General features: G+C 42.5%; 1 protein-coding gene across 9 annotated transcripts in view; it reads left to right on the plus strand.

Annotated features, from left to right (window-relative positions):
* The window catches only part of frmpd4 (FERM and PDZ domain containing 4), a 60,579-nt gene extending 40,866 nt beyond the window's left edge, over positions 1 to 19,713 (plus strand). For 4 of the 9 annotated variants that reach the window (XM_054786833.1, XM_054786835.1, XM_054786836.1 and 1 more), the window contains 15 exons: positions 380 to 540; positions 775 to 877; positions 2,859 to 2,904; positions 5,457 to 5,561; positions 6,929 to 7,036; positions 7,252 to 7,383; positions 8,765 to 8,884; positions 9,043 to 9,179; positions 10,530 to 10,656; positions 10,823 to 10,912; positions 12,384 to 12,566; positions 12,656 to 12,788; positions 12,866 to 13,816; positions 14,174 to 15,340; positions 18,108 to 19,713. In XM_054786833.1, the coding sequence (XP_054642808.1) occupies positions 380 to 540; positions 775 to 877; positions 2,859 to 2,904; positions 5,457 to 5,561; positions 6,929 to 7,036; positions 7,252 to 7,383; positions 8,765 to 8,884; positions 9,043 to 9,179; positions 10,530 to 10,656; positions 10,823 to 10,912; positions 12,384 to 12,566; positions 12,656 to 12,788; positions 12,866 to 13,816; positions 14,174 to 15,340; positions 18,108 to 19,270 (4,726 nt within the window). In that variant the 3' untranslated portion in view covers positions 19,271 to 19,713. The remainder of the gene's footprint in view (positions 1 to 379; positions 541 to 774; positions 878 to 2,858; positions 2,905 to 5,456; positions 5,562 to 6,928; positions 7,037 to 7,251; positions 7,384 to 8,764; positions 8,885 to 9,042; positions 9,180 to 10,529; positions 10,657 to 10,822; positions 10,913 to 12,383; positions 12,567 to 12,655; positions 12,789 to 12,865; positions 13,817 to 14,173; positions 15,341 to 18,107) is intronic. The other 5 variants (XM_054786838.1, XM_054786841.1, XM_054786840.1 and 2 more) reach the window with 2 other exon arrangements.
* The last annotated feature ends 51 nt before the right edge of the window (positions 19,714 to 19,764 follow it).

The raw sequence follows: 19,764 nt of genomic DNA on the forward strand, positions 1-19,764 counted from the left end.
TATTATAAAAATATATAGTAGGCTACTTTGCGGATTTCACTTTTTGCAGGCTATTTTGGGAACCTATCCCCCACGATAAACGAGGGAACAGTGTATTCTTATGAGAAATTACAGTAAATGTGGGAATGTTTTGAAAAGTCCAGATAGATAGCCAGCGTGTCCTGAATGTGCTGAACATTTTGACGTTTGCTTTGAATCGGTTGAGAAATGTGGCAGAAGTTAGAATAGAGGAATAAATAGATGGATTTTTACTATTTTACTATGACTTACTTAGCACCCCTTGTCTTTAATGCGAAACAAACAAGCGCAGGGAAAAAGAGTTTCAACAATGCCAGCTTTTGCAGCCAGTGTAAAAGAGCCTATTGTCTCATTTCCACAGCCAGTTCAGCCAGAGCAGCTCCCTGGAAGAGGTCCGCCTAGATGGAGACAAGTTTGTGCCACCAGCACCCCGGAAGGTGGAGATGAGACGAGACCCTGTGCTCGGCTTTGGCTTTGTGGCAGGCAGTGAGAAACCTGTGGTGGTCCGCTCGGTCACGCCAGGTAAAGTTGCTCATCGCGTATTTTGCTGTTATCGGCACGTTAGCATACACCCCGAAGGAAGGCAAACACACCGAGTTGGTAAAAAGAAGGGAAATCCGCTGCTGTGTTTAAAACGGATGAGTCATCGATTTTAACAAGACCCAATGAGTGAGCGCTCGTTAAAGTTGCCACACAGGAAATGTGTGGAAAAATCGGTCTGGTTTGTATGATGAAATGTGTCTGGTGTGTTAACAGGGGGCCCATCAGAAGGCAAGCTCATCCCAGGGGACGAGATCATCATGATCAATGATGAGCCTGTCAGTTCCGCACCCAGGGAGAGGGTTATCGACCTTGTCAGGTAGGACAACGCAATACGATTGTAAGGCTTTTTTGGGACATTTTTACTGTTCAGCGTCAGTAGAATGCAAAGCTAATGACGATACCTGGATCATCAGACCTCATCATCACAGTACCACCTTTTCACCCCAATATTCTGTCAGAGTAGAGAAGAACTTAAGGTATTTTTCCCAGAAAAAAGGCTGGAAAGCTGGATCATCTCATATTCGAAATCTTGAGATCTATACCAGCAAACCAACATGTATTATACCAACCAGCTCCCCTGGTACCAGAACGCATTTACAGCAACACACACAAGCTCGAGTGTCATTTTTGTCGTAAATGGCTTATTTTTTCTTATGATGTCTACTATGTTGAGTAATACAAGTATAAAGGTGACTCTAAGGGTGCTAATTCACGTCTAGAGAGCGCTAAAATGTTAAAAAAATGTAGGGCGTAAACAGGTTTTCTATGCTCTAACTGCGAAAGTATTTGATTTATAAAAAGAATTCTTACTTCAAAAATTCACATATCAGGGTCGGGTCTGGAATCAGTGAACCGCGATAAACGAGGGATTGGTTTTAGCACCTTTAACACACAAAATGTAATCATAGTGGCCCCCCCATCATTCCGTTTTTCTGTATGCGGCCCTCAGTGCCTTAGACCCAAATCTGTAGAAAGTTGGACAAAAACTTTGGAGTTCACACTGCACATCACCCAAGAAGCAAACATTCTTAAACGAAAACTGTACTTTTTTGGGGAATGTTGCCCATCATTCACAATCCTTATGTGAGACATGAACACACAAAGACATAAAAACAACTAGAAAAAGAGGCAGCTAATTAATGCACGTAATGGGACACAATTATTCCGCCTACAAAAACTAAAAAACCTCCAACAAGGTTTTATGGTGTTATATACATGCTGTGGCCATGAAATAACAGGGACATTCATGATAACATGTAATACTAACAGCATTTTGCCGTGTTTTGGTCATTTTAAGCATTACCAGAACTTCCTTCCTGGGCACATTGATTTCACATAGCAACATGGAAACTTACCATTAACTTTTCCAAACTCAAAAACAAAAACACAGCAGCAGTGGCGGCAGCTCCAATATGTAGCTACCTTTCGGTATTTCCCTTAGGCGTCGTGAGCGAATGTGTGGTGAAGCTAGCCGCTAGCCGGCTACTAGCTAGCCCGTGTGGTGTTATGAGGTGTCACTGCACTAGTAAAGTAGGTTGATGGATGTAACAGTGTTAATAATAATAATAAAAATGTCGCTGTAGTTAGGTTAATATGCAGGTCACATTATGTAAATGGAGTGTTGTTGGGGGTTGATGGAGGTTTTTTCAGAAGGCAGAATATTTGCGTATGTATATAAAAAACAAAATATCATGCTGGTTAGTGCTGGTTTGGTGCTGGTTTAGCTGGTGAACCATGCTGGTTTATGCTGGTCAGTGCTGGACCACCAGATACCAGCGCGAAAACACAACATATGCTGGTCTATGCTGGTAGCTGGTCTATGCTGGTAGCTCGTCTGTGTTGGTTTTTCCAGCAGGGAGCTGCCTCTTTTAGCTGTTTTTTTATCATTACGCACAGAAAAAAGAAAGACGTGTGTTCATGTCTTGCATAAGGATTGTGGATAATGGGCAAACTTCCCCCAAAAAAGGCAGCTTTAATTTAATACTGGGCATAGGTTTTACTTGCAACACGTTTTCAAAAAGGAAGACTGTCAGTATATACCACAAGACACCAGTGCACGTCACTAGATCATTGTGGGACTGTACAGTGACCATGTGGTCAGTGTACAACAATTCAGGGAACATTGCCCAGAGTGGCTGCTCCTTCGCAGCTTCTGCTGTCTTCAGTGAACAACACAGAGAACCGCCAAGAGCCTAAATGATGTCCAAATAAATATCTAGAATATGACATTTGCTTGCAATCATCTGTCCTTTTTTTTAAGTATTTCGGTCTAATCTACTTATACTTTATCCCTACAGGAGCTGCAAGGAGTCCATATTGTTGACCGTCGTTCAGCCATACCCAGTAAGTGTCTTCTAATTGGTCACCCATAGCCATAAACTACTGTAAATACACTACGTCCGTAACCACAATGTAGTATCAGACAGACGTTTCTATGCAACTGGTGTGAATGCTCTGCTATTATACTGTCAACACTATCATTCAAAACCAAACATGCCGAGTGTCAAAGCAGCCTAAAGCAAACGCGACCTGGCTTTTCCTCGCTTTTGTTGAAAATGTGTGGAGCTGCACCAGTCTTCTCATGTTATGCTGTCATACACTTAGAAAGACCTCAGGTGAACCTGCCACGTCATTTCGCAGCCACCAAGCACCAGATGGTGACCAAAACAGAGCCAGAAATGCATATTCACTCGCTGTTCACACAACCGGTCGGTGGTATTGTGGTTGACTTTACATCAATTACAGCGTTGGCCGAGCTGAAATGCTGTAATACGCCAATAATTTGACATGAATCAGTGGTGTTTCATAAGATGGACCAACCTGTTGGCTTCAACAAGAGAATAAAGTAGAATGGGGATTTGATTCGTAGGGGAAAAAAAGCTTGTTTTATGTTCCGTAATCCTCAAGAGGATCAAGCAGCTCTTCTATTGCAGTCTGTAATTACGCCCATTTACCAGACATTCCCTTTGAAGTCTTAAAGACACACTTGATAGTGAGTGAAGGTTATCATGTTTCAAAGAGCAAAGCATTCTGAATGTGCCAAGACGAAAAAATAAGGTGTGCAGTAGCACCTCGGTTTTCTAAAAGGTCAGACGAAATCCGAGGCAATTTTTCCTGTAGGAAATCATGTAAATCCAATTAATCTATTCTAGATACCCAAAAATATTTTTAAAAAATACATTTTATAGAGAATAAGTATAGTTTTACATGCAGAAAGCAATGCAGAATGAATTATGAATGGATGGAACTTGTTTTAATTGTTGATGCGGACTTCCCGTTCATTCAGTTGAGATCGAATTCAATAGTGGTTCTCATAATGAAATTGGTGGCACGCGCAACTTTCGTTGGCCCATGCCAGGTTATTTCGCAGTCGCACGCAATAAAAAATGCAGTGACAGTGAGTGAGTCAGCAACGTGTACGGTGCTTTATTTGGGTACCCGATTTGGCCGCTTCGCAGTTCCAATTACGCGGCTGCACTGTCAATTATTATTTCCAAACTTGATTTTTGAAAATAATATATCATTTAATAAATCATGCCTTTTTGTGGTTGAATACGTCCTATTATTAGAAAAAAATGAATATCGCAGCAAATTTTACATATTTTCTGCCTAAATTGAGCATTTTCAAGCATAAAATTGGCCACATGAACTAAAGTACATACAGTACAGTATATAAGGCATTCGGAAGATATGTAGTACTCCACACTGGTCACTAGGTGTCAGTAATGTTACTGTAATGTTAGGTGAGACACACAAGCAGCAGACTTGATCAACAGACTTTTATTGCAGGTTTGAATTATCTCACAACAGGCGTTAACACCGTAATTTTCGGACTGATCCGAAAATAGAGTCATCCATAGATAAGCCGCACCGGTCTACAAGCCGCACGTTTCCATGTCGTGACATGGGATAGTTAGTACGCAGAAAGATCTTACACATAAACAGTAGCCCACAAGAAAAGTTGCACTGTCATTGCCGTCCTGATCCTTCTCTTTAAAAGACCTGACGTCTTGTTGAATGAGCTTGCGATGGGACACCTGGCCCAGCAAGGTGCACTGTCGTTGGACACACTCTCCAAGTTGCCGCTCCATAGGTCAGGAAAGCCAGGGTAGAGAGCGGGTGGAGCCACCTGGCTTGGCAGGGTAGAGAGCGGATGGAGCCACCTGGTGTGGCCCAGCAAGGTGCACTGTGGTCAGACACATTCTTCCAGGTGTTCCGCCATGTTCTCATGCCAGAATAACGGAAGCAAGTGTCTCTTCTTAAGACATTTGCACAACATTACTGAGGATATAAATACATCTACTGGTCACATATTAATGTTTACTGCATAGACCTCCCGATACCTCTCCACGCGTTCCCCATAATGAGGGCGCTCCTTGGAAGCACATGAGATGTTGCGAGACCAGAACGTGACCACATATTAGCCACATCATTGTATAAGCCGCAGGGTTCGAAGCATGAGAAAAATGTAGCAGTTTATACACTGGAAATTACGGTAATCCCTCATAAAAAACCCCAATAAAAATACGGGCTACACCACTTCCTGTCCGCCCGCCAGTCAGCTCCCCTCGGGAAAAGTAACACACACGAGTAACATGGCTTATTTACTCTTGTTATGTCTAATGTATTGGGTAATATGAGTGCAAAGGTGACAATGGGGTGTAGTTCATGTTTAGAGGGCTCTAATAATGTTAACAAATGTATTTAGAAGGTTTTCAATGCTCTAATTACAAAAATATTTGATTTACAAATAAGAATCCCACTTGGAAATTCACTTATCGCAATCAGTTCTGGCACCAATCTACCACGATAAACGAGGGATTTGACTCATTTACTGAAAGAAGTGAATGTCCTTTAAAATGTCTCATGTCGCTTTCTTCTTTTCTCTCCCGAAGTCACCCAAGTCGGCGTTCATCAGTGCAGCCAAAAAGGCCAAGTTAAAGACCAATCCCGTCAAAGTTCGCTTTGCCGAAGAAGTCATCATCAATGGCCAGCTCCCTGTAAGTCACGCAAAGCACCGCTTTGGCCTTCTCAAAGCTGACACAGTGGGGCAGATAAGCCCAAATATTTCTTTTCATAGCTCCAAAAAAGGGAAAGGGAAAGGTGTGGGGCGTGACTGGCAGGTAGAGAGGCACATGCCGCGACAAAACACTTCAGTTGTAAAAAAACCCATAAAAAAACATGTCACAAAGGCAGAGTGAGTACAAGGTCAGGCTCAGTACAAGCTCAAAAGAACATGTAATGTTTTCCGTACAGTCAGCAGATGGTGGACCGACTTTACATTTAAGACAAGGAGGGAGACAGCTAGTCCAGTTAAATACTGGATGTGAACTTTCAAAAAGTCCAGTGAATAATTTGTTTTTAATTGGTCATTTTCATTTTTGTTGGTGTTAGTATCTTAAAAAAAAACGCACCCAAGCATAATTCCTGCTAAGGGGGAAATGAAATATTGACACTGTGATGTATTGTACAGATGTTCACTGGTGCACTTAATGACCTTTTCATTTGATGTGACTCTCGCAATTTTCCTACATGTCTTTTCAACATTGATGACAAAACCGCTAAATTGCTAACCGGGAAGCAACTTCTCTCAAAGAGCTTTTCTTCCCGTCACTCAAACACACCAGTGACTTGCAGAGGCGCTGCCGCGACAGACACCCGTTGGGAAAAGATGGCTCGAAACGTTGTTTCCAAGTTTGCATGCTGTCCTCGGTCTCGTCTGCCTTTCTTCGTCGGCAGGAAATGCTCCCAGTCAGTCAAGCGGAGCGCTCATCAAAGTCGTTGTCATTTTTGGAAAATTAGGTTGTGGAAAAAGTTCTAATGTCAGAATACCGTTAAGGAAATTCAATAAGTGAGGAAATTCAAATGACTGATTTTCTTATTTTGCCTAAAAGGCGGTTTGCTGAGTTGAATCTTCTTCTCTTCCATAGATATCGTGATGTATCTTCATCTTCCAATATGTCGAGGATGGCATCATTGTGATATTATGCAAAATGTCTTATTGCGAGTTACTCTGCAAGTCCCACCCCGATTCCCTGCACGATGCAATTAAAAAGTAACTGTGTCTTCTGAGAAGTTAAGAGGGCATCTTGTTTAGGGGCGTGATGTTCATTAGCTCCGGGAGGAAAATGATTTATAGTCAGCTAGTTCGCTAGCTACATGATAAGTTGGTACATGATAAGTTCACGAGCCAGACTGAGAGGCCAGCGGTTTCCATCCTAACCACCGAATTTAACCATCTTTGTCACCGTGTGCCCACGCCACTGTAACAATGCAGACGCAAAAACAGCCTCTCAATTATTATTTGTTTGTGTTTGCCTCTGAGGTGTCTGTCATTTCCTCTGTTTCATTTTCATTCCACCCTCAGGAAACTGTGAAGGACAATTCCCTTCTTTTTATGCCAAATGTTCTGAAGGTCTACCTGGAGAACGGTCAGACGAAATCGTTTAAATTTGACAGCAACACATCTATTAAGGTAGGTGGCAACTCTGTAAAACACAGTTGCATAAAAGTCCAAACTGACTTTCACTTTATAGGCTGAGCTTCATTGGTCCAGTCTGGCCTTAGGACTCCTATCTGACGTCAAATTATCAGTTAAACTTGGAAAATATGGCTGTATTGAAAGCGTTCTTTGCTTGGACGTTTCATTATTCTGAAGTAGTCGTGACTTTTAGTGTATCTCATTGAAAGGATGTCATCTTGACCCTGCAAGAGAAGCTTTCCATTAAGAGTATCGAACACTTCTCTTTGATTCTGGAGCAACGAGCTGAAGGGTCAGCGAGCAAACTCATGCTCCTGCATGAGCAGGAGATGCTAACTCAGGTGAGACAAAACACTTCAGTAGCATTCAAGGTGTCGATATACGTACAGCTTGTGTAGCAGTACAGTAATCCCTCATTTATCGTGGTTAATTGTTTCCAGACAAGACAGTGATAAGTGAATTTCCGCGATGTAGGATTCCTTATTTATAAATGGAATATTTTTGTAGATAGAGCATAGAAAACCTGTTTACGACCCGCTTTTAACCTCATTAGAACCTTCTAGTGCCGCATGGTGGTCAAGTGGTTAGCATGTTGCCCACACAGTCAGGAGATCGGGAAGATTAGGGTTCTGATCTCCGCTTGGGCATGTCTGTGTGGAGTTTGCATGTTCTCCCCGTGCGTGCGTGGGTTCCTCCCACATTCTAAAAACATGCATGCTAGGTTAATTGGCGACTCTAAATTTTCCATGGGTATGAACATGAGCGTAAATTATTGTTTGTCTATATGTGCCCTGCGATTGGCTGGCGACCACTCTCGGGTGTACCCCACCTCTAATGAGGATAAGCAGTATAGAAAATGAACGAATAGAGCCCTCTAGACATGAAATAGCCTTTACACTATAGTCACCTTTACACTCATATTACCCGATATAGGAAACATATATAGGAACATATAGGGAAACATAATAACATAAAATAAGACGTGAGCATTGTTCCTTGTTGTCCTTTTTTACTTCCGGGTTCTGGACAGTACTTCCCGCATCAATGTAACATTACTGACACCTTGTGACCAGTGTAGAATACCTTCAGCTTCCTCAGCAATGCGCTTGTTATCGGCCCAGTTTCCCAAGGGAGGGGAGAATCTGCTTCACAATGTCACAGTGCATGTTGGGATTGATGTTTTCCTCAGTGAACAGCAGCTCCCCAGTGCCAACAGCACACTTGCTGTATGTTGCCAGCTGTTTAGACAATAATGAAAGCATGTTGAGTCATTTTCAAGGCTCTGCTCTGGGACGTAATGTACATTCTACATGTCCTGTATGCGCTTGCCTTTTACTGCACATGAATGACATTGAAGTAGTGCCTGTACCTCCAGTGCCTGTGCAGAGTTCATAGCTTTGTGCGATATGACTACAGTTTCAAATTCTGTATTTATTAAGACGATTATGGCCAAATCCAAATTGGATGACCTCAACATTGAAATATGACCACATGAAATACTCATTTGAAGGATGCCTCCATCTTAGTGATATTAGAATCGAGATCCCTATTCACTATGAATCATTATCATCCCAAAACACCACAAGCTTTGGTGTGAGATACAAATTGATCCTGTAAGAGGTCAATAATGAATAAATGATGCATGCAACACACTCTTCCCACCCAGAATGTTTGATTTTTCTGATTTAATAACACACTCTTTATCTTGGACTGACGCTCTAGGTGACAAAGAGGCCGGGGTCACACAAGATGAAGTGTTTTTTTCGCATCACTTTTGTCCCAAAGGACCCCCTAGAGCTGCTTAGGAGAGATGCGATAGCATTTGAGTACCTCTATGTCCAGGTGAGTAACTACGGTTCAATACGACAGCTACTTTATAATTAACACGCATTTAGTTCAGGTAATCAATAGTAATCAGAATGGAGACTTTGGTCGAATGTGACTGTGCTGAAATGTAACCTCTTATCTTTCCCCGTACCTCCTCTCTCCGACTTCTCCAGAGCTGTAATGATGTGGTACTGGAGAGATTCGGGTCAGAGCTGAAATATGACACTGCTCTCCGTCTTGCTGCACTGCAAATGTATATTTTAACCATCAATACCAAGCAGTCACAGAAAGTGTCCCTCAAGTACATTGAGTAAGTTGAATGGGTTGTTTTTGCAGCATTCTAATGTTATAATGCCGCAAGATACTTACAGGTATAAATGACATTTGTCACGCTCTATGGGTTGTTCTCAAAATGCTTTGGAAGACAAGCTAGCATACGTTGTATACTGCAGATGTCCTCAAAGATTTACAATCATTAGACAAACGGTCAACGACTTATCGGCAATTTGATCGCTTGTGCAAAAAGGTTTTGCTTGACGGTGGTCATCATGTTTTTCAACCAATCTTCCTCAAAGTTTACAGACAAGCTTGTCTTTCCGCACAAGCTGTTTACTAAGTTCCGTAGTGGTTCGCCAAAACACTTTAGAGCAGGGGTGTCCAAAGTGTGGCCCGGGGCTCATTTGCGTCCCACGGCTGTTTTTTTTTAGTGACCCGCAGCTCATTCTACAAATATAATTTAAGAAGAAAAGCAAAAATGTAAAACTTATTTTAATTAAGTCACAATATTGAGAGAAAAAACTTGTAATCTAATGATAAAAGACATAATTGTATGAGAATAACGAACTATGACAATAAAACTCTTGAATCTTGAATCTTGAATCTATGAGGAAAAATAACATCATTTGAGAAGAATAAAGCTGACATATTAAAGAAGTCGTAATATTATGAAAAACAAAGAAAAAAAACCAAATAAAGTTATAATTTTTGGAAAATGGGGTTGCGGAAAAAGTTATAATGTTACAAGCATAAATTCAAAATATTATGGGACTAAAGTCATCACTACGAGAAGAAAATTTACAAGAAAAAAGTTGAAACAGCTGGAATATTAAAAAAAAAACAACAACAGCAGAAATGGAAAAAAACAGCTGTAATTTTATGAGAATAAAGTCAAAATATTAAGAGAACAAAGTCATATTCTGACAAAAAAAAAGTCACAATTTTACGAGAATGCATTTTGAAAAATAATATCATTTTAGTAGCATAGAGTTTAAATATTAAAGGAAAAACACGTTTAAAAGTGTTAATATTATGAAAAACAAACAAAACAAAGTTGTAATTTTTGGAAAATTAGGTTGGGGAAAAAGTTATGATATTATGGGAATAAAATCACTATATTCCGAAAAAATTCCGGAAAATTAAACAAACAACAGCAAAAATGTCAACATCGTGTGATTTTCACTGCTCTTCACAGTACTAGTTTGAAACGGGAAAGCCTGAGCCAAGTCGGTAGCATGCGGTGGGAAAGCGGCATTAGCTGCCGGTGAATTAGTAACCCGGATATCGAGCTGTTAGGGCAATATCCACTGATCCAACGTGACGACTATTTCCCCATTACAATTGATTGACCTTCTGTAATGCTCATGAATTGTTTGTCCCTCAGGAAGGAGTGGGGTCTAGCCTTGTTCCTGCCTCCTGCAGTGCTGTCTAGCATGAAAGAGAAGAACATCAAAAAAGCCCTCGCTCACATCCTCAAAACCAACCAGAACCTTGTTCCGCCTGGTAAAAAGGTAAAAAACAACTCTGTTATGTCATGAAAACGACTGACACCACTTACTGGACCATTTCAAAACACTTCCTGTGTGGTAGTTGGGAACGAAACATTGCATTATTAAAAAAATCTATATAGAGCTGCTGAGAAATCTCATGAATGATTTCCACTGTTATGCTTTGCAGCTGACTGCCTTGCAGGCTAAGGTCCATTATCTGAAGTATCTCAGTGACTTGAGGCTCTATGGAGGTCGGGTGTTTAAGTCCACACTTATTGTGAGTCAAACCATCCCTTATACTTGATTCATTTTAGCAGCTGCCATGGAGCATAAAATATGTGGTAGAGTGAAAAACTGTTTGCCCCCTTCCTGATTTCTTATTTCTTTGCAAATTGAAATGTTTCAGCTCATCAAACAAATTTAAATATTAGTCAATGACAACACAACTGAACACAAAATGTACTTTTTAAAATGCCACATTTTATTATCAAGGGAGAAAAAAAATCCAAACCTGCATGGCCCTGTGTGAATAAGTGATTGCCTCCTAATCCTGATAACTGGCTGGGCCCCCCCTTAGCAGCAACAACTGCAATCAAGCGTTTGTGATAACTTGCAATGAGTCTCTTACAGCGCTGTGGAGGAATTTTGGCCCACTCATCTTTGTTGAATTGTTGTAATTCAGCCACATTGGAGGGTTTTCCAGCATGAAGCACCTTTTTAAGGTCATGCCACAGCATCTCAATAGGATTCAGGTCAGGACTTTGACGAGGCCACTCCAAAGTCTTCATTTGGTTTTTCTGGATCAATGTCCTGCTGCAGAACCCAAGTTGGTTTCAGCTTGAGGACACAAACAGATGGCCGGACATTCTCCTTTGGGATTTTTTGGTAGACAGCAGCATTCATGGTTCTGTTTATCACAGCAGCCTCAGACCATCACACTACCACCACCATATTTGACTATTGGTATGATGTTCTTTTTCTGAAATGAGGCGTTACTTTTACGCCAGATGTAATGGGGCACACACATTCCAAAAAGTTACATTTTTGTCTCATCAGACCACAGAGTATTTTTTTTCGGTCTTGGGGATGATCAAGATGTTTTCTGGCAAAATTGAGACCTTAAAGTTCTTTTTGTTCAGCAATGGTTTTCGTCTTGAAACTCTGACATGCAGGCCGTTTTTACCCAGTGTCTTTCTTATGGTGGAGTCGTGAACGCTGACCTTAACTGAGGCAAGTGAGGCCTGCAGTTCTTTGGATGTTGTTGTGGGGTCTTTTGTGACCTCTTGGATGCGTTGTCTTGGGTTATTTTGGTTGGCCGGCCACTACTGGGAAGGTTCACCACTCTTCCATGTTTTCACCATTCATGGATAATGAATGACTCTCACTGTGGTTCGCTGGAGTCCCAAAGCTTCAGAAATGGCTTTATAACATTTTCCAGACTGATAGATCTCAATTAATCTCAGGTAAGTTATGTTTTAGGGGGGCAACCACTTTTTCACACAGGGCCATGTAGGTTTGGATTTTTCTCTCCTTTAATGTTTGTTTGATTTAAAAACTGCATTTTGTGTTCAGTTGTGTTGTCATTGACTAATATGACATTTTTTTTTGATGATCTGAAACATTTAATTGTGACAAACATGCAACAAATGAGAAATCAGGAAATGGGCAAACACTTTTTCCCACCAGTGTACACGCGGCAATTCAGTACGTACGGGGAAGTGATAGTAGTGATGACTTTCTTTTCACAGCAAGGCGAGAAGCACACTGAGGTGACCTTGCTGGTTGGGCCCAAATATGGCATCAGCCACGTGATTAACACCAAAACCAACCTGGTGGCACTTCTGGCTGATTTCAGTCATGTCAACCGCATTGAGATGTACGCAGAAGAGGAAAACAAAGTTCGAGTGGAGCTCCATGTTCTGGACGTAAAGGTTGGATTCCTTTCCATGGTTTTACCCCAAAACAATTTAGGCCCGTTATTTTGTGCTAATTACTGCTTACTTATCTGCCTCTCATGCAGCCCATCACCCTGTTAATGGAATCCACTGACGCAATGAATCTGGCCTGTCTGACTGCTGGTTACTACAGATTATTGGTGGACTCTCGGCGTTCCATCTTCAATGTGGCCAAGAACACTGACAGTATGGGAATACGTATGTTCAAAAACGTCAACAAGTGGACGTATCGGTACATTGGTTTGATTCATTTTGACTTGTATTCCTCTTTGCAGATCAAGCAGCGAGGATCAAGCAGACCTACCAGGCCATCGAATGCACATACAGCACGCCCCAAAAAGGATATGAAGACAGGAACCACCAGAGGTTCAGCCAAGACTTCTCAGACCCGGAGTTTGAATGCCTGGAACGCGGCAGATGTGAAGGTCAACCAGCCTACATGGCTGAGATCCACCAGGCTCATCATTCAATACATATGGCAGAAAGAGCAGAGTACTGCCGGTTACCATGCTCCCAAACATACCTTAATGTCCCAAGAACCAAAGACCAAGAACCCTCGAGGAGTGCAAAGGTCTCTTTCATATTCGGAGATCCTCCTTTAGACACCGTAAACCCCCAAAATCTGGGCTACCAGAGACTGATGGACGAAGGTTCAGAGATTATAGACAATCACAGCCCCATGTACAGGCGCCTGGATGAGGACTACAAGATGATGGACGCCCTTGAAGACGGCGATGGGTATCAGTATTCCACCAAAATGTTTGAGGAGCCGCTGCTGCACGATATCTGCTATGCAGAGACAACGGATGACGCAGAAGACGAGGATGACATCAGCTGCGAGGAGGACATTGTGATGAGTGACATTGACAAGCCTGCGTTGCTCTCCCTCTCAGGATCCAGTGATGACATCATCGACTTGACCTCCCTCCCACCACCACCGGAGGGCAACGATGAGGAGGATAACGACGTACTGCTGCACTCGCTGAACCTGGCCATTGCTGCTCCTCCTCCCGGCTTCAGGGACAGCTCAGATGAGGAGGAGCACCAGGAGGCTGGGAATCAGGCCCAGGGCGGCCACAATGATATCCCAGTGTCCCTCATAGATTCAGTGCCGGACCATAGTGTACAGAACCAGGGGGAGCCCCTCGACGAGGCCGTTGTGTCCACTTTGCAGGCACTTGAGGCCCTTGCTGCATCTGAGGAACCCGCACAATCTGAGAACACAGGTTCCCCTTTCGCTATTGTAACATTCATTCATTAATATCACACATCCTCCAGCCATTCACCTCACTTGTTTATTGCTGTTCTTTTTTTTCCAATAAAGCCCATTTTGTTCTATATTTCCATTTGTGTGAGTTTCTTCATTCATTTGTGCAACCACATTCATATTCATCACTGTAGTATTCATTTGTGGAGATTTGTTTTGTTTATTTTGTCTTTTGCACCTCAATGTAAAATTGATATTTTCGAGAGGTACGCCCGATTACCATCCTTCCCATTCACTCATCCCTTGTTATGATCGTTTTCTTGATTCCTATAATCGGAATTTGTTAATGAGGTATTTGTCTTTCTCTGGCACGCAGGTGTACAAATATTACGAGCCTTTAGTCCCGAGTCATCAGATTCTGGCAATGAAACCAACTCGTCCGAGATGACGGAAAGTTCCGAGCTGGCCACCGCCCAGAGGCACTCGGACAACCACCTGAGGATGCAGGTAGCTGCGACCGACGGTTACCACGCCGCGAATGGCGAGAAGACAGAGGGACTTGGTGATGACGGCGCAGGGACTGTGCAGGGGCATCAGGGTGAGGAGCTGAAATCCGCTGCCACGGCCTCTTCCCAGCTATTCCACTCGGACGGTGGTGAGATGGAGCCAGAGACAATGGAAATCAAATCAGTCAGTGAATACTTCACTAAGATGCACATCGGCTCAATTATAAGCCGGCAGAGAGGGAAACAGCGGGAGCCAGAGAACCGAATCCAACGAGAGACCTGTTCTCCCGCTGAGAGATGCCATGTGACTTCCCAAGAACTAGCTAAAGAGGAGGAGACACATCTTGTTGGGAAGTACAACACGTTCACTGTGAGAGATTCCTATTATGTGAATCAGCTTGATCTGGGACGAACTCCCCTCAAAGACCGGCATCAAAAATGGCTGCACAGAGCGCCCGGAAACAAAATGGACGAGGCTCTCTCTCCAGAATATGTGAATGAGTCACAGGCCTCCCACACAGACAGGTTGACAATGAAGGGAGGGAAACAGGATTCGGATGAAAGAAGCCAACCGTTAAATGCCCAACTCCGCTCTCCCGCCAAGGAACCCGAGGGGGCTGATACTTCACGGGACGGTGAGCAGCAAATTAAGAATACGGCGTCAGACCATGATGTCACAAGGCTGTACGAATACCACTTGAGCAAGCGCATGTCATCCTTGCAGAGTGAGGGGGCTCATTCTCTACAAAGTTCTCAATGTTCCTCCATAGATGCTGGATGTAGCACGGGCAGCAGCAGTTGTGTCACTCCAATGGATTCGCCACTTTGCGCTACAGACAACACGCATGTACTGTCTGAGTCCTCGCTAAAGGGGCTGAGTTATGTAACCGTTGCTGAGGAAAAGGCCTGTGTTCCCCCAGGCCAAAATAAGGACCCCACACAACTGAGGAAAAACCACGCACCCAACAGCGGAGAGGGTGGGTTTGGAAATAGCCGGGACAGCAGTCACAGATTATCCAAGATAAAAGAAACCACAGGTAAGCAATATGTTATGTACAAAGAAAAAGTCAGATTAAAATAGCCACTCACCTATTTCCAACAATTATTAATTACTATTATTAACAAAATGTTTATTCTGAGTCGCACTGTTATGAGTATTAATATGAGTCTTACTTATGTCTTAATTGGCTTATTTTGTGTTTTTTATGTGTGTAAATTGGGTCATACAAATGTCAAAGTGACTATAGGGGTGTTAGTTCATGTTTAGAGGGCTCTAATAATGTAAAAAAAAAAACATGTTTAAAAAGATCCTAAACAGGTTTGCTATGCTCTAACTATGAAAATATTCCATTTTTAATATTGAATCCTACTTCGTGGAAATTCACGCTAGGGTCTGGAACCAATTAACCGCGATAAACGAGGGATGACTGTAAATACAATAAAATAAGCTCTAACAGTCGACGCATTGAACTCATTCAAAACCAAAGACGTATTTATACCTTTTTAGTAACCCAAACGCCCGATCCTAAAGACGTATTTCGAGCTCGGCATGCATCTTCTGCACGCAAATACACACTCGCCAGCAAGGAGGAAGTGAGAGAGCGTGGAGGAGCGTAGCGTGTAGAAGGTTACGCACAGTAGGGAAATTTTAAGGCATGCACACGCACACGCGTGCACACACACAATTTAGTTCTAAATATGAAAAGTGTAAATAGTTCATGGTGTTATATTTGTAAATTGTTATTTTATGTAAAACAAGCTTTTTTGTGTTGTTTATGTTGTGGTACAGTTGTTCAGATATTTGAGCTGTCAAAAAAGCAAAAAAATTGTGTCAAAGTGAAAGTTATGCTTGAAATGTATCTTTTCACAAAATGCCGTTTTTCTCCTTTTCTAGTTGGGAACTGATATTTTCCTGAAACTTACCTATGTTTTACTGCTGATTACTAAAGAACGGAAAAAGGTAGAAACACACTTTCATTTTCTGATGAAAGAGGAGAGTCTAATCTTTCTTCTGGTAGGTTCCATGTTTATATAGCCACACAACACAATATTCTGTGTGCCTTGAAAAATCTGACAAAATGATCTGAAATGGGGTTGAATGGGATCGAATGAGTTAATTATTTGCAAGATCCTCCGCCCTCTGTTTTCCTCTTAGCTCCTCCCACAACACAATCCTTCAAGGAGTTGAGAAAGTCACACAAGGACCACCTGTATCTTCTCAAGGGACAATACAATAGAATGAAACTACACTTTAGATTAGTCAGTGTACAGCTTGTACAGCAGTATAGATTTACTATCCACTGAAAATGACTCACACAGACATTTTTGTCCAATTAGCTGGCAACACAACGTAGCACCAATGTAATTATGCCATGTCAGCAGTCAACCACGGTGGTTGTGGAATCACGGTCTGGGGCTACATGAGTGCTGAAAGCACCGGGGAGTTGGGGTGCATTGAGGGTAACATGAATTCCAACATGTAGGTGGAGGAACACACGGTGTCCAACATCTACCAGCTCCACCAGTGATGTCATCATGGAGGAGTGGAAGAGGATTCCAGTAACAACCCTCCGGTGAATTACATGCCCAAGAGGATTAAGGCAGTGGTTGACAACAATGGCGCTCAGAAATATTGTATTATATTTCCAGTGGATAGTAAATCTATACTAAATCTATAGCGTGTATTCAAAAGACAGTCTTGGCCTGCAGGAAAATAGGACAGTTTCTGCACACATGCATAGTGTTTCTTTACAAAACGGCAGGGCCTACTACTGGCGCTGCATTAGTTGTTTCTGCAGATGCTCGCGATGTGGGCTCATTTTGACAACCTTTTTGTCTGTACAGCAATCCCTCGTTTATCGCGGTTAATTGGTTCCAGACTCCATTGTGATAAGTCAATTTCCACAAAGTAGGATTTATTCTTTATAATGGGAATATTTTCATAGGAAGAGCATAGAAAGCCTGTTTACAACCTTCTAAATACAGTCTGTAATATCATTAGAGCCCTCTCCACTTGGAATAACACCCCTATAGTCACTTTTGCACTCATGTAGTCACATATATCCCAATATAGTAAAGTAAAAAAAAGTAATTTAACACATAAATAAAACTTGCTTGTGTGTGTTGCTAGGGTTGCTGGAGGGGGTGGCGGACAGGAAGTGATGTCAGGGGTTCAGAGTTGAGTTTTGGCTTTTAGCTTGACTGTAGCTGGGTTATGGCCACAACTGTTATGATGATTATTATTATTCTTATCATGTTATTATTATTTTGCCTGTTGTGAGATCATTCAAACTTGCAGTAAAAGCCTGTTGTTCTGGAGATCTCTGGTGATTATGTGTCTCAGCGAACATTACAATAACAACACTGACACCTAGTGACCAGTGTTGAATACGACATATCGCAATTTTAGTGCGTTTTCTAAATGCCAATGTATTTGTATTTTAGTTGAACTATTTCAATGCTTGAAAAGGCTTAATTTAGGCAAAAAATATGTTAGATTTGCTTCAATATGCACGTCTTCGACTAATTCCAGGCCGTATTCGAGAACAACAGAAAATAGAGTATGATTTACTAATTAATACGTTTTTGCACAAGCCGCAAAATTCAAAGCGTGAAGTGGCGAGGGGCCCCTGTACGTGATTTGTTTCTAAAACACTAATCACCACCAAATGGAAAAAAAAACAAACATTTGCGTATTCACAAGCTGTGTAAATGTACTCATTGTCTTGGCATCGGCAGTAGTAGCCTAAAATGTCACATGACTGCTTAACGGCTCTCTTTGTTTTCCTCCTCCCCCTAGTGTAGCCTGCGCACAGCAGTGGAAGGTTGGAGATGAGTCATCTTTAACTCTCTGTCATGAGACCAGTAACACCACTACAGTCATGTCACCATCCTTATTACAAAGCTGCACAGAGCCCAGTAAGCTGGCGTGGGCCGGAGCAGAGTCCGACCCGCATGCCCTGCTTTCCCCCACGTGTGACCTTCTCAAAGGCAGCCTCAGGAAGCCACGCAAGGTTCAGATGCACAGGAGAAGCTGGAGCACATTAATGCAAGGCTCCAGGAGCTTTGAGGCATTGCTGGAGAGGACCAAAGCCACGTTCACAGGGAAGAGCGGTGGTCAGAATCCAGAGTCCCAACATCGATCGAAAGTTCAGCGCATATCGTATGCCAAAACCATCCCCAAAAGTTTGTCCCACGGTTCAGTTGCCGGTAATTCATCATGTGGAAGGCTGCCGCAGTCGGCGACAACACGGCTGGATACGGGTGCATGGAGATGCCATGGGCCGGTCAGTTGCTGCTTCATTCGAAGACAGAAGAACACTGAGCGTGCTCACAGGGAGCCCGCCCAGCTCGTTTACTCTGTCGGCTCGACTGGCGATAAGAACGCAGTCTTGAAAGCAGACAACGCAGCCGCTGCAGTGAAAGGCATGAGCCTGGAGGCGAGGTTAGCTTGTGTGAATTCAATGAAGGGAAAGACCTACAGCCTTCGCACAGGGTTCGCACTCGCACAGACGGACGCCTTGGAGATCGTTAGCTTGCTGCGTTCCAGCCACACGTCAAGAGGTGACAGCGTGGAGGTCGGCGACGCTGGCATGGAGACGTTCTCCCGACTGCTCATCACGCAGGCTAAAGTGCTGAGCGGCGCCTGTGGTCAGATGGCTGCAGAGTACGGCAGCCCGGAGGAGCTGTTGCTCACTCTGACGCACAGCTTCCACACACTCTGCTGCCTAACGCAGGCCTGCATGTCCTTGGCGGAAGGCCTCCGCGGCGACACAGAGCGGCATGAGGTGGTAGCCAAGGTGGATGAGGTTGTCATCAACTACGTGTGTCTGCTGAAAGCTGCCGAGGCAGCTATGGTGAGCGCCCCTGGCGATCCAAGTGTGAAAGCATTGACGTATCACTCTGCCAAAATGTCCGCTACCGTAAACACGCTAATTCACTTAATGACAACACTGAGCATCAAATAACTTATTGATTTGAAAGCCATACATACGAGACATGGGTGTCACTACCAATGTGAACTGCTGTGACAAAAGAAATATATTGCCTTGTGTACACAATATTTTATTAATGTAGAAATTAAATATATGATTCACAGAATAAAAAAAAAAATTAAACCTCTAAGGTGATGCATATTCATTTAAGCATTAAAGACTATATACTAAGAATTATTTCAATTATTTATAGATTTCATTACAGACTTCTAGAGCATAACAAATCTACAGTATGTTGTTTATAAAATGTAATAATATATATTATATTGGAGAAATACTGTGTACAGCTCTTGACAAATCATTGCACAGGATGACATCAAATTAAAATAATGCACTTTTTTCATTTGCTGTGCACTTTCAAGGACACTGTGTACACTTTCCTTTTTTTTTTGTTCATTAAAGAGATGGAAACATAATACCTCAAACGAGTCTACTTTTTTTGTTTCGTTCTGTGGATTTCCACACCA

The sequence above is a fragment of the Dunckerocampus dactyliophorus genome, chromosome 9, assembly GCF_027744805.1.
Source record: "Dunckerocampus dactyliophorus isolate RoL2022-P2 chromosome 9, RoL_Ddac_1.1, whole genome shotgun sequence".
In the NCBI taxonomy this organism is placed as follows: domain Eukaryota; kingdom Metazoa; phylum Chordata; class Actinopteri; order Syngnathiformes; family Syngnathidae; genus Dunckerocampus; species Dunckerocampus dactyliophorus.